Here is a 23,469-nt window from a genome sequence, read left to right as displayed (position 1 = left end):
AAAATCATGATGCTGCATTTATCAGAAAGATTACACAAAACATTGGTAATTTAGCAGACGCTAATTACATACAACATTACCATATAAACAGCAGTGAATGAAGTGTAGTACATGTGTCCCACACAAGGACTCATCTCCCGTGGGCAGATTCTGCGTGTACGCAAGATTTTACTTCTGGGTTAACCGATTATACAAGGTCATGTTTTATGTGAAGAAAAAATGCTATGTGCAAATGTATGGCACGTTTGTGTTTGAACCGGAGCATGACTTCCCTGAGGACTCAGGACACAGAATGCTGTTCTCCGTCTTACCGAAGAGCCTTCACAAACTCCAAARCCTATATAGAGGGGCTCAGTGAATTTGGCGTGGTGGTTCAGTGCATCAGAGGAGACTGTAAAAGGACAGAGTGCCACCAGACCAGTCCAGATACACTCTTATTCTGCAAGAGTGGGAGGAGGGGACTTGTTAGGTAGTGTTTTCWTTATTGTTCCAGGCAATGTAGTTGCCATCAGAGCAAACCAGCAGTCTCCAGGACTTGGCATTGCAACCGAGCCAGGTATCGTCACCCCTTCCTTTTCTGCTGATTCCTTTATACAGTTGAAGTCGGAAGTTTACATGCACTTAGGTTGGAGTCATTAAAACTCGTTTTTCAACCACTCCACAAATTTCTTGTTAAGAAACTATAGTTTTGGCAAGTCGGTTAGGACATCTACTTTGTGCATGACACAAGTAATTTTTCCAACAGTTGTTTACAGGCAGGTTATTTCACTTAGAATTCACTGTATCACAATTCCAGTGGGTCAGAAGTTTACATACACTAAGTTGACTGTACCTTTAAACAGCTTGGAAAATTCCAGAAAATGATGTCATGGCTTTAGAAGCTTCTGATAGACTAATTGACATCATTTGAGACAATTGGAGGTGTACCTGTGGATGTATTTCAAGGCCTACCTTCAAACTCAGTGCCTCTTTGCTTGACATCATGGGAAAATCAAAAGAAATCAGCCAAGACCTCAGAAAAGAAATTGTAGACCTCCACAAGTCTGGTTCATCCTTGGGAGCATTTTCCAAATGCCTGAAGGTACCACGTTCATCTGTACAAACAATAGTACGCAAGTATAACCTCCATGGGACCATTCAGCCGTCATACCACTCAGGAAGGAGACGCGTTCTGTCTCCTAGAGATGAACGTACTTTGGTGCGAAAAGTGCAAATCAATCCCAGAACAACAGCAAAGGACATTGTGAAGATGCTGTAGGAAACAGGTACAAAATAATCTATACCACAGTAAAACGAGTCCTATATCGACATAACCTGAAAGGCCACTCAGCAAGGAAGAAGCCACTGCTCCAAAACCGCCATTAAAAAGCCAGACTACGTTTTGCAACTGCACTTGGGGACAAATATCGTACTTTTTGGAGAAATGTCCTCTGGTCTGATGAAACAAAAATATAAATGTTTGGTCATAATGACCATCGTTATGTTTGGAGGAAAAAGGGGGACGCTTGCAAGCTGAAGAACACCATCCCAACCATGAAGCACGGGTGGCAGCATCATGTTGTGGGGGTGCTTTGCTGCAGGAGGGACTGGTCACTTCACAAAATAGATTGCATCACGAGGACGGAAAATTATGTGGATATATTGAAGCAACATCTCAAGACATCAATCAGTCGGGAAGTTAAAGCTTGGTCGCAAATGAGTCTTCCAAATGGACAATGACCCCAWGCATACTTCCAAAGTTGTGGCAAAATGGCTAAAGGACAACAAAGTCAAGGTATTGGAATTGTTAGGTTAGATTACTGTTGGTTATTACTGCWTTGTCGGAACTAGAAGCACAAGCATTTCGCTACACTCGCATTAACATCTGCTAACCATGTGTATGTGACTAATAAAATTTGATTTGATTTGATTTGTATTGGAGTGGCCATCACAAAGCCCTTACCTCAGTCCTATAGAAAGTTTGTGGGCAGAACTGAAAAAGCGTGTGCGAGCAAGGAGGCCTACAAACCTGACTCAGTTACACCAGCTCTGTCAGGAGGAATGGGACAGAATTGACCCAACTTATTGTAGGAAGCTTGTGGAAGGCTACTTGAAATGTTTGACCCAAGTTAAACAATTTAAAGGCAATGCTACCAAATACTAATTGAGTGTATGTAAACTTCTGACCCACTGGAAATGTGATGAAAGAAATAAAAGCTGAAATAAATCATTCTACTATTATTCTGACATTTCACGTTCTTACAATAAAGTGGTGATCCTAACTGACCTAAGACAGGGAATTTTTACTAGGATTAAATGTCAGGAATTGTGAAAAACTGAGTTTAAATGTATTTGGCTAAGGTGTATGTAAACTTCCGACTTCAACTGTATGTCATAGCTATACCAACCCGCTCTGCCTCCCAGTAACAAATCCCTGACAGACCCTCTCTACACGGCACTTGTTTCAAATGCTCAAATCTTTCTTGGTGGTCAGGGCTGCTTCTCTCACCTCTGTCACCTTTTTGTTGTCTTCAGAAAGAGAGCGTCTGTGTGCTGTGTTAGGGTCCAGTGTGAGCTCAAACAATCATGCCACRGCACTAAATTTCAACTATGAATCTTAAAAGGTTTTCTATTTTATTTATTTTTTTAACAATATGTTCTCATGTAAATAATATGTTGGTTTTATACATATCATAATTGAATTTAGTCCTGGACTCCATAGTAGGCATGACTTACATTTGGTACATCTGCGTTTGAGCCTGCGTTATAGTCCATATTATTTTGACAAACAAAGAATAGATTAAATGCCAGACTGCAACCACTATTCATGTTTTACAAATATTGTAATGATTCATCCAATCCTATATTCATTCTTTTTTTTAGCCCTTTTTCTCTCCAATTGGTAGTTACAGTCTTGTCTCATCACTGCAACTCCCGTATGGACTCGGGAGAGGCGAAGGTCGAGAGCCATGCGTCCTCTGAAACACAACCCAACCGAGCCGCACTGCTTCTTTACACAATGCCACTTAACCCGGAAGCCAGCCACACCAACGTGTCGGAGGAAACACTGTGCCCGGCCCGCCACTGGAGTCACTAGTGCGCGATGGGACAAGGACATCCCTGCCAGCCAAGCCCTCCCCTAACCCGGACGACGCTGGGCCAATTGTGCGCCGCCCCATGGGTCTCCGGCCGGCTGCGACAGAGCCTGGACAAGAACCTAGACTCTCTAGTGGCACAGCTAGCGCTGCGATGCAGTGCCTTAGACCACTGCGCCACTCAGGAGGCCCCAATATTAATTCTTTACCTGAGTTTTTCCAGTCTACATTGTGGATCCACTATAGCAGAGAGCAGCTTCACTCCCGAGGCCCCTGGGTGATTGTAACTCAGGTCCAGCTCTCTCAGGTGTGGGGGATCGAACCTCAAAGCTGCAGCCAGAGAACCACAGCCTTCCTCTGTGACTCTAAAGTATGACAGCCTACAGAGGAAAGCAAGGTTGGGTTCAATTCGGTTTTCATAGTATATTCAAGTATATTCAGGAAGTTAATAAACATTTTATGAATTAATTCCTGAAGCCTAATTGAGGTGTTCATATTAGGGCCATTGCTTTTCCTGCTTTATATACACTACATTGTTTTGACTTAAATATGTACATATAAAACTAAATTGAAGAATTATTGAATGTTACAATTCTGTTTATATACATTATGGTTATAGTATGCATCGCAGATGTACTGACCTTATTAGTGTCTCCAGTTTACAGCTTGGATTCTCCAGTCCAGCAGAGAGCAGCTTCACCCTTTAATCCTGCACCAGGTCATTGTCGCTCAGGTCCACCTCTCTTAGGTGTGAGGAGTTTAAGTTGAGAGCTGATACCAACACTCACAGCATCTCATTGTGATGTTACAATGATTCAGACTGAATAAAAATGATAGAATAAATATTTTTGTTATTTTTATAATAATGATCACAATAATATATATCAATTATGTATCCCAAAATGAATGCAATACTGACCTAAGTTTCTCCAGTTCACAGTGTGGACTTCCCATTCCAGCAGAAAGCAGTGCCACTCCTTAATCCTAAAGGTCATTGTCACTTAGGTCCAGCTTTCTTAGTTGTTTGGAGTTTGAGCTGAGATCAGAGACCAACCTTTCACAGTAACATTGATTCAGACTAAATAGGAAAAAAAGTGAATCAATACACAGACTGAAAGACTAAATCTGAGTTAGAATCTTACATATACTGTATACTCTATTTAAGATATCTGTCAATAGTGTTTGCCTTCTACTGTACTTATAGAGCTGTTCTGGAGGATTTGACTAAAGGCAGCTACCGCAGAAGACCTTCCTCTGATCTGGTGTATTTCTTCAGGTCGAACACATCGAGCTCCTCTTCTGATGTCAGCAACACAAAGACCAGAGCTGACCACTGTGCAAGTGAGAGTTCGGCTTTAGAGAGACTTCCTAAGCTCAGGTAGTGTTGGAACTCATCCGCTAGAGAATGGTCATTGAGCTCATTCAGACAGTGGAACAAATTGATGCACCTCTCTGGAGAGGGATTCCCCCGGATCTTCTCCTTGATGTACTTGATTGTTTCTTCATTGCTTTGTGAGCTGCTCCCTGTCTGTATCAGGCCTTGTAGGAGCGTCTGATTGGACTCTAGTGAGAGGCCAAGAAGACGTCATCATGAAGTGCTTTGAGAGACTAGTCAAGGATCATATCACCTCCACCCTACCTGACACCCTAGACCCACTCCAATTTGCTTACCGCCCCAATAGGTCCACAGACGACGCAATCGCAATCACACTGCACACTGTCCTAACTCATCTAGACAAGAGGAATACCTATGTAAGAATGCTGTTCATTGATTACAGCTCAGCATTTAACACCATAGTACCCTCTAAACTCGTCATTAAGCTCGAGACCCTGGGTCTCGACCCCGCCCTGTGCAACTGGGTCCTGGACTTTCTGACGGGCCGCCCCCAGGTGGTGAGGGTAGGAAACAACATCTCCACCCCGCTGATCCTCAACACTGGGGCCCCACAAGGGTGCGTTCTCAGCCCTCTCCTGTACTCCCTGTTCACCCATGACTGCGTGGCCATGCACGCCTCCAACTCAATCATCAAGTTTGCAGACGACACTACAGTGGTAGGGCTGATTACAACAACGACGAGACGGCCTACAAGGAGGAGGTGAGGGCCCTTGGAGTGTGGTGTCAGGAAAATAACCTCACACTCAACGTCAACAAAACAAAGGAGATGATCGTGTACTTCAGGAAACAGCAGAGGAGCACCCCCCTATCCACATCGACGGGACAGTAGTGGAGAAGGTGGAAAGTTTTAAGTTCCTCGCGTACACATCACGGACAAACTGAAATCGTCCACCCACACAGACAGCATGGTGAAGAAGGAGCAACAGCGCCTCTTCAACCTCAGGAGGCTGAAGAAATTCGGCTTGTCACCAAAAACACTCACAAACTTTTACAGATGCACAATCGAGAGCATCCTGTCGGGCTGTATCACCGCCTGGTACGGCAACTGCTCCGCCCACAAACCGTAAGGCTCTCCAGAGGGTAGTGAAGTCTGCACAACGCATCACCGGGGGCAAACTACCTCCCCTCCATGACACCTACAGCACCCGATGTCACAGGAAGGCCAAAAAGATCATCAAGGACAACAACCACCCGAGCCACTGCCTGTTCACCCCGCTATCATCCAGAAGGCGAGGTCAGTACAGGTGCATCAGAGCTGGGACRGAGAGACTGAAAAACAACGTCTATCTCAAGGCCATCAGACTGTTAAACAGCCATCACTAACATCGAGTGGCTGCTGCCAACATACTGACTGAAATCTCTAGCCACTTTAGTAATAAAAAATTGGATGTAATAAATGTATCACTAGTRACTTTAAACAATGSCACTTTATATAATGTTTACATACCCTACATTACTCATCTCATATGTATATACTGTACTCTATACCATCTACTGCATCTTGCCTATGCCGTTCGGCCATCGCTCATCCATATATTTATATGTACATATTCTTATTCATTCCTTTACACTTGTGTGTATAAGGTAGTTGTTGTGAAACTGTTAGATTACTTGTTAAATATTACTGCACAGTCAGAACTAGAAGCACAAGCATTTCGCTACACTCGCATTAACATCTGCTAACCATGTGTTTGTGACCAATACAATTTGTTTTGATTTGATTTGGAAAATGTCCAGGTGTCCATTCTTCCCCTCCAAGGCCTTGTCCACTGCACTCTTTTGTAAGTTGATCAAAGCTTGATGTTTCCTCGGGATATGGGAAAACAAGTTCCATTTGACCAGTGGATTTCTTCCTCTGTTCTTGAATGTGACAAACACATAAAACAGCAAGCAACTCCTGGATGCTCAGATGCACAAGCAGTGCACCACACTCAAATCAAATTTTATTAGTCACATGCGTCGAATACAATAGGTGTAGACCTTACAGTGAAATGCTTACTTTCGTGCCACTAACCAACAATGCAGTTTAAAAAAATATATATGGATAAGAATAAGAAATAAAAGTAACAAGTAATTAAAGAGTAGCAGTAAAATAACAATAGCGAGACTATATACAGGGTGGTACCGGTACAGAGTCAATGTGCGGAGGCACACTCCTGAGTAGACTCTGATATCAATGCCACACTCTCTCAGGTCTTCCTCATAGAAGATCAGATTGCCCTTTTCCAGCTGTTGAAAAAACTGTTTCCCCAGTAACAGAAGGATCCTCTTATCATTGTGCTGAACCCTGTCATGGTCTCCAAGATATTTCAGCTTCCTCTGTTTGGTTTGAAATACCAGGAAGTGTGTAAACATTTGAGCAAGGGTTTTGGGTATCTCTCCACTCTCTGTTCCACTCAACAGCATCCCTAGAACAGTGGATGAAATCCAACAGAACACTGGTATGTGGCACATGATGTATAGGCTCCTTGACGACTTTACATGTGTGGTGATTCTGTTGGCCAGGTTCTCATCGCTGACTCTTTTCCTAAAGTACACTTATTTATGTGGGTCATTGAACCCACGCACCTCTGTCACCTGGTCGACGCATTGATGAGGGATCTGATTGGCTGCTGCAGAACAGGAAGTTATCCAAAGACGAGCAGAGGGAAGCAGATTCCCCTTGATGGTTGTCAGCAGCACATCCACTGAGGTCGACTCTGATATCACAGTGTAAAGGAACTGTAAAGGAAGTCAACATTCATCCAGACCATCAAAGACAAACAACACTTTGCACTTGTCATAGCGGGAGAAACCAGATTTGTTCAACACCATGATAAAATTATCAAGAAGCTCAATCAAACAATTGTTTCTTCCTTTCATTAAATTAAGTTCCTGAAAAGGGAGTGGGAATATGAAATGGCCGTCCTGATTTGTTTTTGCTTCTGCCCAGAGATTGTTTTTCCAATGCCAGCCACTCCCTTTGTCATCACAGTTCTGATAGGTTGATCTTTCCCAAGTAAGGGTTGAAAGATGTCGTTGCATGAGATTGGAGTCTCTTGTTGCTGATCTTCTGGATGCCGTCTCAATCTGTCTTACCTCATGTTCATTATTGACCTCTCCTGTTCCACCCTCTGTGATGTAGAGCTCTGTGTAGATCTTATTGAGAAGTGTTGAGTTTCCTTGCCCAGCTATTCCCTCAAACAAATTCAGAAATTTCTTTAGGGTAGATTTCAGTTTATTTTGGCAATTTGGCAAGCTCATCTAAATTAACTAAATGGACAAAAATCATACATGTTCATTTAGTGGTTTTTACATTATTTATCTTTTATATTTAGCAATGCTTCTCTTGTCTATTATTACAATCTGACCTTGGCGAAAGCCMTTGAATTTTTTATGAGACCCTCCAGATAAACAATATTTCTCATCACTACCTACGAYGAACTAGCTGCGGTCCACCAGACCTAGATTTCTTAGTTTTCTCCWGTGTGTCAGCAAGCTCCTTCTGGTTCATGTTTCTCAAGGCATGCAGCGTTCTCTTCAGAGCCCCTTCTCTGGCGCTGCTCTCCTGCTTCTCATCTTCNGTGTCAGCAAGCTCCTTCTGGTTCATGTTTCTCAAGGCATGCAGCGTTCTCTTCAGAGCCCCTTCTCTGGCGCTGCTCTCCTGCTTCTCATCTTCATCATCCACCACTTCCTCATCCTCTGCCTGACTCCCAGTGCACTCTGTATAATCTTTAAGGAGAAGTCTCTTGAACCTCCTCAACTCATTCTTGACTAAAGTGATGACATCATGCTCAAGGGAATGAAACAAAGGAGAATGTTTTGAAAAGAACGTTAATCTCTGATCACTGTTTGTTGCCTCCAAGCGAGATCTATTACTGAGCTGGTGATGAAAACACTTCAACTGGCTATATTGGTCTTCATCCAATCACTGACCTATTTACATTAGTCTTAGTTTAAGGCAGCATGCTAGGAAATAAGAATCAAGGTATCAATGTCATTTTCCACTGCATATTAGACAATTAACATGGCCTACCCTGAATATGGAGTCTAGGTCCATTTGATGATTCTGGGCAGACTGACCACTGGGAACCTCTGACTCTGATCTCTCCTGTTGGTCTCTGTGAACTCTGGCAGAACAATAACAAGTGAAAGTCATGTTTTTTTGTGCTTAAAAAAATGGGGCGCGCAAAAGTTCTTACTCTTGTTTAGGAGAAAAGTCTCCCTGCTTGATTTCTATTGACAGTAACATAGACTGGTCACTCTTCATGGACACAGCTGGGTAAAGAGGAGTCTGGTCTCTCCTGCTGAACCCTGTTGAACACAAGACACTGGAATTCCTAAATCTTTGCCAGGTGATACTGAACTTACTTTTAAAATGTGTGTTTGTACAGTACCAGTCAAACGTTTGGACACACCTACTCATTCAAGGGGTTTTCCTTATGTTTCCTATGTTCTACATTGTAGAATAATGGTGAAGACATCAAAACTATGAAATAACACATATGGAATCATGTACTAACCAAAAAAGTGTTAAACAAATCAAAATATATTTTAGATTTTTGATTCTTCAAAGTAGCTACCCTTTGCCTTGATGACAGCTTTGCACACTCTTGGTATTCTCTCAGCCAGCATCACCTGGAATGCTTTTCCAACAGTCTTGAAGGAATTCCCACATATACTGAGCACTTGTTGGCTGCTTTTCCTTCACTCTGTGGTCCAACTCATCTCAATTGGGTTGAGGTCAGGTAATTGTGGAGGCCAGATCATCTGATGCAGCACTCCGTCACTCTCCTTCCTCACATGCAGAGATCATCCGTTCACCTACTCTGCGTCTCACAAAGACACAGCGGTTGGAACCAAAAATCTCAAATTTGGACTCATCAGACCAAAGGACAGATTTCCACCAGTCTAATGTCCATTGCTCGTGTTTGGTTACTAGATGATTCCTTGTGTTATTTAATAGTTTTGATGTCTTCACTATTATTCCACAATGCAGAAAATAGTAAAAATAAAGAAAAACCACCATCTGTGATGGTGGGGTTGCAGGGCTGTGTTCTAAACAAAAACTACAAGTGTGCTTGCTTCAGTTCTTTAATGGCAAAGCTCGGRGAGCTCAAAAAAGCACCTTATAATTGAAGGCTCTTTTCTCGAGTCATAAAACTCCATTGAAATTACTTAGGAACTGTGCACACTTTGGAGAGGTGTGTGGCCACTTGAAGACACCAACTAGACCTCTCACTTAAACCCAGCCTTTTTATTTGTCTTATGTTGCACCTACCCCACATTTMTCATGAATATTGTTATGCTACTGATTGTATCTAGAGTATTTTTAGTTATCYACAAATGCTGCCAAAAGTACAGTAATGTAAAATGAAAATGTTTCGATTCAGTCTTGTGTCAGGTGAACTGTTGTGTCCCCACGTTTGGTCTGATTATGGGGAAATTATCTCCAATGTTCCTATTCAATTGTTACCATGGTTATGCTTAAACTTCTCATATTTCTTCTGTTAGAAACATTTACATTTGTCCCTATCCATATAGGCCAATTCCCACAAGTCTAAAGGGTTAAGCAGAAAATGAATATTTACAGGGCATTGGTGTTTCTACCAAGAAAAGTCATTAAGAAAATGCCAATGTCCAAGAATGCAAATGTCTTAACCTTGTTTATCATAGAAGGCTCCATGCTTGAATTATATCGGCAGTATCATAGACTGGTCATTCTTCATGGACACACAGCTGGGTACAAGTGAATCTGGTCTCTCCCGATTCATTCCTCAYAGAGACTTATAGAGTCAGTGGTCCTCTTCTCACTCTCCCCAGAGACTCATTTTTAGAGTCAGTGGTCCCCTTCTCTCCCCAGAGAGACTGATTTTGGAGGCGGATATAAAGGCTTTGAGAAACCCATCCGTGTACAGTGAACACATGCAGTTTTGTCTTGAAGTGGAACAATGGAAGACAAAGTTTAAAAAAAGTTATCCCCCAGAAAATCTTGAAATCATATTTGTAAAAAAAAAAATAGGTCAGTGATATTAACGTGTCCATTTGTTTCTTAGCTTTTTAAATCTATAACATAGCACCATATGTCCTCATCACCGCTATCTTCATGCCGTTTGATTTCTTACAGAGAAACCAGATCTATTCATATACTGTAAGGTTCAGCAAAAGGTTTGTCTACATTCCAGTTAGTGCTACGTGTGTTTAGTATGTATAAAATAAAACTTCATCAGGAAATACATTGAATTATATCTTTATCTACTTTACCAAACTTTTCTCCTTTCAAAAGAGATAGCCTAATTATGTACAGGTACAATCATAATATACAATTCTTATTGGCATTTGCAACAAACTGATTTTGAGCACAGATTGCCTGGAACTAAAGATTATACTAACCCTCAGAATTTGTCTTACTCCTCATTTCCAATACACCAGACTTGTTACTTCCTTCCAACTAAACCATTCTGTAAAATGCCAAACAAGGCAAGTGAATCTGTTACTATGTAGACTATTAAATACAAATAAATGTAATTTAGCAGCACTCTTACATGTTCGTACTGGTTCCCCATGAGAATCAACCCCACAACCCTGCTGTTGCAAGCACCATGCTCTACCAACTGAGCCACACGGGATAATACACATGCATACAGTACAAAACAGCAACTTACAGAGTCCCACCGTACTCTGCCCTCCATCCTGTCCCTTCTGCGAAGTGAGAGTTGTTTCACTGTCTTGTGATACCAGTGTGATGATGTCCCTCTGTGTATATGTTCTCAACTTGCCTACCTGGTTAAATAAAAGGTGAAATAAAMAAATAAACTGGTTTGTTCAAATTGCATGGATGATGATAGCACRTTGACAAACCACATGACTAGGCATGTAATAACTGACCAATGGAAACACAGAATCCTCTCAGAGTTTGCATTTATCAAAGATGACACATACATTTTACAATATTTTGTTATCTAATACAATGAACAGGAACTACTAATAGCACTTGTTATACAGTACAGTGGCAAGCTACATAAAGTGTCAGAAAAGAACAACGATCCCTGTGCAAGTCTTAAGTGCATCTCAATACAATGTGATTTTACAGTGATGTCAACTAAGGATGTGGCTATCATGAACAATTAGGATAGCATGAGTAAAAAAAAAGAAGATTAACCAGACCGTTTCTGACAAAGATTCAGAACAGCACTTATGAAATGTCTACATTGTCGGTCATTGTATTCGTAAAGCACATCAATATCATAGCACCGTACAGTATATAGCTGAGTTTTGGTATAGCCTCAGTAGATTATCACTAGCTACTACATTATTCATTAACAACTCATTCTTCGTACCCAATTACTTTCGTTTTTAAACTTCAGGATCAGGCAAAACACTTTGAAGACATACAGTACAATTGTGAAAGATAGAGTTCCGGAAATTATAGTGCATCTTGGACCTGATATGAGCACCAAAAATCATCAGSTGTTTTTTCTGGTAAAATATTCAGAAACTTTTAATAATGACAAAGATCTAGGCCAAACATTTCATAGCTGTAGTTGAAGACGCATTGATGATTATTGTATAGCTGCATTGAACAAAAGCGATAACAAGCTCTCCCTTTTTAAAATTCACAGATTGCCTTCACACCTCGCCTTGCAAGGTAACTCATTACCAAGAGTAGGAAACAGTGGCATTTCTAGGCACACAAAGATGGTAACAAGTTCCCGTTTTGACCATCAGGCTCAGACAATTCACTTTAAAAGGATATGCAACTTTTGATTTAACAGTGCATAGAGGTACCATTGAAAAGAGCTAGTCCACAGAAATAGTTTCCAGAGGTCCTTGGTTTCTCAGTGTACAGTAAAGTTGCCCTTAGATGCTAAGCAACTGGCTCAGGTATACCTGGGAGATTGAGGCAGAATTATGTACAATAGACTGAACGTTAGGCACTGTTGTTTCCATGCATAAGAGCTGGTGTATCTTGCCTTTCTTTAGCTGTGCCAACGTCCATAGATAACGATGAGCCCTTTGAGAAGGTTATCAATTCATCTTCACTTCTACCAGATTTAACACATCAGTTCCCAGGCAAACTTTTAAACAATTATTTCAAATTGTTTGAGTATGGTGCTTTGCTTGCACATACAGTATGTCCCAGCTCCAATTGGGAAAAGAAATAGCTTGTTCAGCACAAACCCATTTTTCTACGTTTATTTGCGAAAGTAATGCTACTCCAGCTGCCAAGACTTTCCCCTGTTCTCACTCAGATCCTCTTTGGTTTTCTGGATGCAGGTAAATATCTCCTTGAACAGGGCCTTGTACTCAGGCTGGTGAAGTTCATCCTCCTGGCCCTGGCGGAGGGAGGCTGGGCTTCGTGGGCGGACCAAGGGGGCTCCGCTGGGCTTTTGGACGTCCTTTTGGCTGTGCTGTTGGCTTGGGTCCGGCTCCCCCTGGTGGCAGCGCCGCAGCAGCGCGTCATATTTGACCTGCAGGGCGCTGTACTGAGCGTCAACCTCGTTGAGAAGGGAGATCCCACGCTGCTTCACCACCTCCGAATGGCGGACGCACGAACGCTCGTGGTCATGACTCTCGTATACGTCTGACCCCTCACCCCGCAGCGACCTAAGCTGCTTCTCGCTGTTGCAGTGCTTTAGGACATCACAACCTTTCACCTTGGAATGGTAGCTGACCTCCATCAGTTCTCCCTCACTCTCTCCATCCTCCCCCATCCCCCTTTCCTGGTTCAGGGGGAAGAAGAGGGCATTGGGCAGCATGCCCAGGCTGACCCTTGACCTCAAAGCTTTGTTGCCGTAGTCGGCTCTCCACAGCTGACGAAGCTCCTCAGCCTCACACTCCAGCTCCACTAGTCTGGCCTGGACAAAGAGAGAGAGGACAGATAGGAGAGATAGAGAGAGAAGGCGGAAGAGAGAAAGAGAGACACGATTCAGTAATGTCACATGGAACTCTTGACTTTACCATTTCCCTACATACTATTTGAATTTGAAGCACGCATCTGCTTCAAATTATTCTGTGTGTGTTGCTTCTCTTCCTCACCTGGCACCCCTCCATCATTCCCAAGCGCTGCTCCAGTGCAACATTCTCATTGGCTAGGTGGTCTGCATCTCGCTCTGCCCCCTCCCTCCGAGCACGTTCATTGGCCAACTGGGTCTGTAGGGAGCGGAGCGATCGCCGTAGCGACTCCTGCTCCTCCTCCTGCCACGAGACGTCAGAGGGAGACCAGGGGTCATCCGAATGGTCTCCAGAGTCGACACTCGAGTACCTTGGAGGGGTCAGAGAGAATCCAACCAATCAAACTTTAAAAAGGATGGGAAACAGCTTTTGTTCCAGTCCAGACCAGCACTTACACCTAATTAGTGTAATAAAGTCACTGATAAGCAGCCAATAAGACTAATCAGGGAGTGATCTTTAGTGAAGGCAGAGATGAGTGGCCTTACGGGTGGAAAATTACCTTAAATCAAATCCTGTGGGTGACAACTGTGACCAGTGAGGTCAGTAGGGAGAGAGTACTATAATCTGCTTGGCATGTGTGTTTATCAGTGACCTATGAGTTTAGGCCTGGATTAAAGGAGAGGAGCCCATCCCTAACTCAATAACACAGTCTGAACTGCTATGGCATCAGAGGACAGGAATAGGGCTAGAGTACTAGCAGCAGCACTAGTCCCCTTCAACAGCTGCAGTGTACAGGGCAAGAGAGAGGTAAGAGAGCGAGAGCYAGACAAACCGCAATGCTAGGGCAGGGCCAAGAGGGACTTGTTGAAACAGTGGTATTGAATGAACGCAATCTAAAGTGGGGCTTAGGGCCTTAGGCCATCTAGAATAGAACAAACTAATGGCAACTTCAGTGGGGCTACGTCTAATCACAAAACACTTTCTACCTGCAGCTTAAAAACAATTATTAATGCACAAGCTATTCAGCTGTAAATATATAAAATGTTAATACATTCAGGTCCTTTAGCCATTTTGCCACAACTTTGGAAGTATGCTTGGGGTCATGGTCCATTTGGAAGACCCATTTGCGTCCAAGCGTTAACTTCCTGATTGWTGTCTTGAGATGTTGCTTCAATATATCCACATAATTTTCCTTCCTCATGTTACCATCTATTTTGTGAAGTGACAAGTCCCTCTTGCAGKAAAGCACCCCCACAACATGATGCTGCCACCCCCATGCTTCATGGTTGGGATGGTGTTCTTCGGCTTGCAAGCATCCCCCTTTTTCCTCCAAACATAACGATGGTCATTTTGGCCAAACAGTTCTATTTTTGTTTCATCAGACCAGAGGACATTTCTCCAAAAAGCATGATCTTTGTCCCCATGTGCAGTTGTAAACCGTAGTCTGCCTTTTTTATGGCGGTTTTGGAGAAGTGGCTTCTTCCTTGCTGAGCGGCCTTTCAGGTTATGTCGATATAGGACTCGTTTTACTGTGGTATAGATACTTTTGTACCCGTTTCCTCCAGCATCTTCACCAGGTCCTTTGCTGTTGTTCTGGGATTGATTTGCACTTTTCGCACCAAAGTACGTTCATCTCTAGGAGACAGAACGCGTCTCCTTCCTGAGCGGTATGACGGCTGAGTGGTCCCATGGAGTTTATAGTTGCGTACTATGGTTTGTACAGATGAACGTGGTACCTTCAGGCATTTGGAAATTGCTCCCAAGGATGAACTAGACTTGTGGAAGTCTACAATTTATTTTCTGAGGTCTTGGCTGATTTCTTTTGATTTTCCCATGATGTCAAGCAAAGAGGCACTGCGTTTGAAGGTAGGCCTTGAAATACATCCACAGGTACACCTCCAACAGACTCAACATTTTGTCAATTAGCCTATCAGAAGCTTCTAAAGCCATGACATCATTTTCTGGAATTTTCCAAGCAGTTTAAAAGGCACAGTCAACTTAGTGTATGTAAACATCTGACCCACTGGAATTGTGATACAGTGAATTATAAGTGAAATAATCTGTCTGTAAACAATTGTTGGAAAAATTACTTGTGTCATGCACAAAGTAGATGTTCTAACTGACTTGCCAAAACTATAGTTTGTTAACAAGAAATGTGTGGAGTGGTTGAAAAACTAGTTTTAATGACTCCAACCTAAGTGTATGTAAACTTCTGACTTCAACTGTATATACACTACAGTATGTGGACACCCCTTCAAATGACTGGATTCAGCTATTTCAGCCACACCCGTTGCTGACAGGTGTATAAAATCAAGCACACKGCCATGCAATCTCCATAGACAAACATTGGCAGTAGAATGGCCCGTACTGAAGAGCTCAGTGACTTTCAACATGGCACAGTCATAGGATGCCACCTTTCCAACAAGTCAGTTTGTCAAATTTCTGCCCTGCTAGAGCTGCCCCAGTCAGCTGTAAGTGCTGTTATTGTGAAGTGGAWACGTCTAGAAGCAACAACGGCTCAGCTGCGAAGTGGTAGGCCACACAAGCTCAAGGAACGGGAACGCAGAGTGTGTGTATTTCATGTATGAGTGTTGTGATCTCACCTGTGTGTGCGTTGCAACTCATTCAGGCAGGACACACTCTGCACCCCGTAGGGCCTCCATGATTCTGCAAGGGGTTTCCTATGGGGATTAGCAGGGGCTGTCTTCAGATCCTCTACCTGACGTTGCAGATCCTCCACCTGGGTCTGCAGAGCCTCGATCATCTCTGTGAGCCTGGAGAGAGACTGACTAATCAAGTTGCTTTTGCCCTCACACATTTAGCTCTCATCTCACCAACTCAAGTCGTTCACCATTCCATCTGTATTCTCTGCAGAAAGACCCGGGCTGTGTCCCGATTCTCCACCCCGTCATTGATTTAGATGCATAGGATTGATATAAGCATTGGCTGGAGGGAGTTTCCACCACTGTTACATTAATTTTAGAAAATGTGCGAGAAGGGTGAAGAATTGGGACCGCAGCCTCAGGTTTCAACCCACCCCTGGATCTTGTGCTGGGCGGTCCTGTTGTCCTGTACCAGGCGGGTGTTGCTCTGCTCCTGCTCTCTGGAGGACTGATCTAGCTGCTCGTACACCTTAGCATGCTGATCATTCACCTGTCTCAGGAGGTCCACCTGCTTAGTCAGGTACTGGAGGGAGGGGGGTGGAGGAGAGAGCCAGGACTCAGTATCATCACATAACCGGCCACCTTCAAATTCACAATTAATTTCTACTTTGAATCCAGATTACACATTGGTGTAAAGTACTTAAGTAAAAATACTTTAAAGTACTATGTAGTCGTTTTTGGGAGTGTCTGTACTTTACTATTTCAATTTTTGACAATTTATACTCCACTACTTTCCTAAAGAAAATCTGTACTTTTTACTTCTATACATATGCTGGTATGCCCTTGGCTGTCCGTAAAAAAATATATAAGTTCCTTTAATATAAGGAACTTCATGTATAGCATTTGCTTTAACTCAATTATGACAATTTAGTACTTTTTACACCACCGTACATTTTTAACTATACTGAACAAAAATATAAAATGCAACATGAAACAATTTCAAAGATTTTACTGAGTTACAGTTCATTTAATGAAATCAGTCAATTGAAAAAAATTAATTAGGGCCTAATCTATGGATTTCACATGACTGGGAATACAGATATGTATTTGTTGGTCACTGATACCTTAAAAAAAAGTAGGGGTGTGGATCAGAAAACCAGTCAGTATCTGGTGTGACCACCATTTTCCTCATGCAGCGCCACACATCTCCTTTGCATAGAGTTTATCAGGCTGTTACTGTGGCCTGTTGTCCCACTCCTCTTCAATGGCTGTGAGAAGTTGCTGAATATTAGTGTACACATCGATCCAGAGGGTGACATTTCTGGTGAGTATGCAGGCCATGGAAGAACTGGGACATGTTCAGCTCCAGGAATTGTGTACAGATCCTTGCACCATTTTTTTTACCCTTAATTTTACCAGGTAAGTTGACTGAGAACACATTCTCATTTACAGCAACAACCTGGGGAAAAGTTACAGGGGAGAGGAAGGGGGATGAATCAGCCAATTGTAAGCTGGGGATGATTAGGTGACATGATGGTATGAAAGCCAGACTGGGGATTTAGCCAGGACACCAGGGTTAACACCCCTACTCTTACAATAAGTGCCATGGGATCTTTTAGTGACCACAGAGTCAGGACACCCGTTTAACATCCCATCCGAAAGACACCCTACACAGGGCATTGTGATTTTTTTTTAGACCAGAGGAATGGGTGCCTCCTACTGGCCCTCCAACAGCATCTGATCTCCCATCCAGGGACCAACCCTGCTTAGCTTCAGATGCAAGCCAGCAGTGAGATGCAGGGCGGTATGCTGCTAGCATGGGACTGTGCAGGTGATGGCGGCGGATGAATGGCACGACAATGGGCCTCACGATCTCGTCACTGTATCTCTGTGCATTCAAATTGCCATCGATAATATGCAATTGTGTTCATTGTCCGTAGTTTATGCCTGCCCATACCTTAACCCCACCGCCACCATGGGGCACTCTGTTCACAACGTTGACATCAGCAAACCGCTCGCCCACACAGCGCCATACACGTGGTCTGCAATTGAAAGGCCGGTTGGACATACTACCAAATTCTCTAAAACAACGTTTGGGGCGGCTTATGGTAGAGAACTTAACATTAAATACTTTGACAACAGCTCTGGTGGACATTCCTGCAGTCAGCATGCCAATTGCACACTCACTCAAAACTTGAGACATCTGTGGCATTGTGTTGTGTGACAACTGCACATTTTAGAGTGGCCTTTTATTGTACCCAGCACAAGGTGCACCTGTGTAATGATCATGCTGTTTAATATGCCACACCTGTCAGGTGGATGGATTATCTTGTCAAAGGAGAAATGCTCACTAACAGGGATGTAAACAAATTTGTGCACAAAATTTGAGAAATAATTGTTTTTGTGCGTATGGAACATTTGACACATTTTTATTTCAGCTCATGCAACATGGTTCCAACACTTTACATGTTGCGTTTATAGTTTGTTCAGTGTAGATACTTTTAGACTTTTAGTCAAGTAGTATTTTACTGGGTGAATTTCACTTTAGTCATTTTCTGTTAAGGCATATTTACTTTAACTCAAGTATGACAAGTGAGTACTTTTTCTACCATTGAGATTACACCATTGTACTTGTTCAAGTCAATACGATTGGTTAAGCCACTACATACAAGGCATACACATTATTTAATTTGGTTGCTTGTTCAGCCATGAATGAGATCAATCAAACTTGGCAGAATCAATGACAACTACCTCCTGGCTGGGTGACTATTATTGCTTTGATAGCAGCATGTCTGTAATAGCATTTGAGTGGTCTGAATGAGTGTCTGTAAGAGCGTAACACTTCTGGCGAGAGGCTGACTCCTGAGGAATGTAGAAAGGCACCAACACAAGGTAAAGGTCAGGCTCTTCTCGTTATCACAGGTTGATTCAGACTGAAGAGCTAAATACACTAACAATGGTGCTGGGATAACATAACACTATCTCTCCTCACACATCATTTCTTTGCTTACATTTACATTTAAGTCATTTAGCAGACGCTCTTATCCAGAGCGACTTACAAATTGGAAAGTTCATACATATTCATCCTGGTCCCCCCGTGGGGAATGAACCCACAACCCTGGCGTTGCAAGCGCCATGCTCTACCAACTGAGCCACACGGGACCGTGTTCTCCCTATACCCTTCGTTTTCTGTTTTTCTCTATACATCTCTCTCTCTCTCTTTTCCTTTGAGAACAGTTTATCTTATCAGGGTAAAACAGGGAGAATGTCATAGATAATAACAGTTCAATATCTATGGAGAACGCTGTGAACCTTTAGTCAGCTCATTAAGTAAGATCAGCTACAAAACACCTACTAAAAACATAAATCCTGGCAATAAAACAAATACTGCTACAGTAGATAGGAGCTGTAAATGATCTTGCAACGCAATTCACTTAGATAACTTAGTATTTTGAATTCTGCATGTTAATATCATGAAGAATTGTGGCGATGATCTATAGTGTAACATAACATTATAGGAAAGGTAACATAATTCACAGTATCAGCTTTCTCCTATACCGTTTCTACATGCAGTCAGGTCATGAAATGGATGGCACCTTTAGAGAGATGAATTCTGTCAGTCAGCAGTTTCAGAGACGGGGAAGGATTTAGGAGTCGCACAACCAGAGCTGACCCTGTTCAGGGAAATTAAATCCAGAGCTCATCTGGAAATGAGTGGCGGTTGCTGACCATACAATATAGATTCAGTATTGATACAAGAGAAGAAAACACCAAGACTGAATGTGATATTTAAATACAAACTCAATAATTGGCTTAATAGATTCTCTAGCATGGAGAGGCTATTTAATCTAAAGTTATTTTGAGTCACAACAATACAATGGCGCCAATGTTGGTTCAAAGGTATGTCCGAAAAAATTTAAGAGGACAACTGATATGGGCAGTCTATCTTTCCTAGTCAAATCAAATGTATTTATATAGCCCTTCTTACATCAGCTGATATATCAAAGTGCTGCACAGAAACCCAGCCTAAAACCCCAAACAGCAAGCAATGCAGGTGTAGAAGCACCTGAAACTTCCCTAAACAAGGTGAAAAGCATTGAGGTATGTTGTTTTCAAAGGAGTAAGAGATCCCAATCGGTGCACTACCGTTTGATAATGGTTTTGTAAACTTATTACCTGGGGATTTATAGTATAGAAAAAGAAAGACAAGGATTGGAATATAGATTTTGTAGCCTTGTCTTGACAAAACCATTTCAGATGAAGTCTGCATTATAAAATAGCCATTATATTCTGTTACCTTTGTGTTTCTAGGGTCCTACCCTACATGGACCCATGGTAAACAACAGGTGCAACCGAGAGATTAAGTAATCAGTCCATCAGGGTCCAACCCTCTAATTTCAGCTTCAAAGGGAGTTAATGGTAGCCTGCCTTTTGGCAATATGGAACACTGATTTGATTAAGTAATTAAAGGAGCACAAATCTGAGGAGAGATCCTTTTGTTTTCAACATCTCTTGTTTTCAACAGGAACAGATTGTAGCCTAACGGACAGGCCTCAGGTGTGTCAACTAGTGCTCAATTACTTGGATAATGTGTGCTTGTGCTGGGATGGAAAACAAACCTGCACACACTATGGGAAATGCCTATTGCTATAGTTTGGGACTGTGTCTGTCTGCTGACTCCTGATTGGTCAAGCCCAGTTACCTCTACCCTTGTAGCTACAACCTGATTGGTTAATCCCTTACCTCTATCTCCTGTAGCTGTTCCTGATTGGTGGAGTACATCTGCTGCAGACCCTGCTCTAGCTCTCTGTTCCTGTCCAGCAGGGTCTTCCCCAGCTCAGCAGCTAGGTGCAGGTCTACATGGGAGGAAAGAGAGATCAGAGAATAGGATCGATAAATGATCACTGTGTGTCACCAACAAAATAATGGCTTGGGCAAAGACACGTCCATTAGTGCGACAAGAGGTTGCAGAGTGCAGTGTGCATCTATGTCTGTGTCTGTGCCTCAATGCTCAAGGTCAGGTACATGCATCTATCTTGCAGACATCCTACCTGGGTTGGTGTGTCAAATACACGCTACTTGTGCTGCCCATGATTTACAGTAGTTTGCCAACAATTGCCTACAATGGAACTGATGGAATATAGACCCAAAAAGAGATAAATCAAACACACCTCAAATATATTGGAGATATGTAGGCTATTTGACCCAAGTCAGGGCATTTACAATCAGAAAGGTAAGATATATATATATATATCTCTACCTTCATCACTCTGGCCTAATTCATGCGTTGTGAGACTGTCTCATGTACAGGATTTGTGATGGGGTGAGTTTATGAGCATGAAAAATGAATAGATGTTTCTAGAGCCATTTCCCGTTTCCTTATTTCTATTCTAGCATTCATCAATAGATAGCCAAAGATAGATATTGAACAATGCAATTTCGTGGAATAAAACCTTAATATGCAGAGATGAACATTTTAAAATGTGTAGAAAATCTAAGACAAAGGATTCATTTTTTCAAATGTTGGTTACTAAATCCATGGCAATGGAATGATAGCCTCGGGGGTGATGGAAATTCTGCTTGAGACTACCTTGAAATATTCGTCCGAAGTCCGACAGTGTGTTCTGCCGCAGTAGGCTACCAAATGTGTCTCGTAGCATGTAGGCTACTACATTTGCTAGTGACATGACACCTGCCATATGAAAGTGGCGGTGCACCAGGCGCTCATTGTTTCAGCGCCTGCTTGAAAATAATTTTGTTTTACGCTGTGTCAAATTGTGGCCACTGCCTGGTTTATTGCTGCCGGCCACTGATACGCACAGCACAGGTCGCCCCGCGCTTTCCCAGTCTCGGTCATCATTATGGATATAATCATATTTACCATGCTCAAGGTCCTGCTTGTCATACCAAGGTTCATCCTCCTTGATTTCGAATTCTTCCACCTCAATCATATCTGTAAGCATATTCGGCCAAAATGAATCCCCGACTGATCAATGGGCTTTCATTGGAATTGGTAGGATACTAATTTCGCAGACAATGCAACATGCCTTTGAGATATAATAATCCACCAAATGCGTTTCCCCTCATCAGCTGGTGCTGTCTAAAGCGGATGTCTATTCACCGGCTACAACCACAGTATGATGAAAATGCCTAAGCATCGCACTCCACACACATATCCCCTCCAGCAGCAACGTAGTTTACCACGTCAGTAAACGCGCACTGGTCTATTCTTCTTCTCCTTCTTTGATATCATGGCGTTCGCACATTTTGTTTGGGCATGCTGCCACCTACTGTGCGGTAGTGTGTGGTCTATCGCGTTACATTACATGCTAAAAAAAAGGAAGGGGGACTATCTCTATGCCTATATACCACTATTTAAAAAACATTTTTATAACACCATCCCATTCCACTACTTTGACCTTAATTGATCATACACCATAACAACAGACTCTTTCGTTCAACACACCATGTAACTATTCTGCAGCAAAGCCTTGTACATCAGTGGAGGCTGCTGAGGGGAAGACGGCTCATAATATTGGCTGGAATGAAATCAAACACATGGGTTTTATGTGTTTGATACCATTCCATTCACTCCATTCCAGTCATAACACTTTATTTTAGACACATTATTATTATATTATTTTCTGAAACACAGAAAATCATCACTTTGAGCTACCTTCAGCAATTTAACAGTACCCAATTTATTTTGTATTTATTATGGATCCCCATTAGCTGCACTCTTCCTGGGGTCTGACAAAATTAATGCAGTTATACAACTTTAAAAACATTACAATATATTCATTACAGAATTCACAACACTGTGTGCCCTCAGGCCTACTCCACTACCACATATCTACAAGGCAAAATCCATGTGTACGTGTGTGTATAGTGCATGTTATCATGTTTGTATGCACGTGTCTCTGCCTATGTTTGTGTTACTTCTACCCAGCCTGAGACTACATGTGGGTCAGCCAAAAGGCAGGGATCATCCTTTGCATGACCATCGGGGTGAGGCTCGAACTGAGATCTTCATCACTCGTCAGGTAACATTTCTGAGCCATGGTTTGTATTCTTCCTCAACACACAATCTTCCCTCTGCACTCGGCTCTTCTCCTTCTTCCTCGCTGTCCATAACCACATCTATCCTTTCACAACGCTCATGCCGCGCCTTCATCCGCTGTTCCGTTCACCATCCCCATGCTGCTCCTTCATCCACTGTATTGTTTGCAGAACATGCACTGATGGCCTTTTTCCAATACCCAACTTCTGTTCCTTAGCACAATTTACTAGTCTGGCTATCTCTGACTTCTCCATGTTTGCAAAACGTGCTGCACCCTTGACCTTGCAATTACACAAGTCCCTGGCAACATACTGTACTGTTCTTTTCTATCAGTTACTATTGCACTGCACACTTCCCTTTGCTGATAAGTTGAAATGATGTAGGCATCCTAAGAGTGTGCCATTGGATGACTTGTACTATCGAGTATGAATAGTCTTGTCTTCCTTTACAGGCCTACAAAGC

General features: G+C 42.5%; 1 protein-coding gene across 1 annotated transcript; it reads right to left on the bottom strand.

The window, feature by feature from the left end:
- Positions 1–11,353: 11,353 nt before the first annotated feature.
- LOC111967887 (cerebellar degeneration-related protein 2) lies at positions 11,354–22,150 on the bottom strand. The gene is made up of 6 exons (XM_023993311.2): positions 21,829–22,150; positions 20,691–20,803; positions 16,382–16,530; positions 15,948–16,118; positions 13,489–13,714; positions 11,354–13,307 (listed from the first exon to the last, which is right to left on the bottom strand). Exons 1-6 carry the CDS (start codon positions 21,908–21,910, stop codon positions 12,663–12,665), a joined length of 1,386 nt encoding a protein of 461 aa, XP_023849079.1. The 5' UTR covers positions 21,911–22,150; the 3' UTR covers positions 11,354–12,662.
- Positions 22,151–23,469: the final 1,319 nt, after the last annotated feature.

Source organism: Salvelinus sp. IW2-2015, linkage group LG8 (genome assembly GCF_002910315.2).
Source record: "Salvelinus sp. IW2-2015 linkage group LG8, ASM291031v2, whole genome shotgun sequence".
Taxonomy (NCBI): Eukaryota; Metazoa; Chordata; class Actinopteri; order Salmoniformes; family Salmonidae; genus Salvelinus; species Salvelinus sp. IW2-2015.
The sequence above is the reverse complement of the archived record's forward strand: the minus strand, read 5'-3'. Positions and strand labels throughout refer to the sequence as shown.

Bases quoted from the DNA above. Each gene is read 5' to 3' on its own strand.
- LOC111967887 (XM_023993311.2), bottom strand. From the start codon at position 21,910: ATGCTTACAGATATGATTGAGGTGGAAGAATTCGAAATCAAGGAGGAT. The intron at 16,119-16,381 runs GTGGGTTGAAAC...GTCTCTCTCCAG, and splicing joins GCCCAGCACAAGATCCAGGG to GCTCACAGAGATGATCGAGG. The intron at 13,308-13,488 runs GTGAGGAAGAGA...CTCTTTGTCCAG, and splicing joins GAATGATGGAGGGGTGCCAG to GCCAGACTAGTGGAGCTGGA.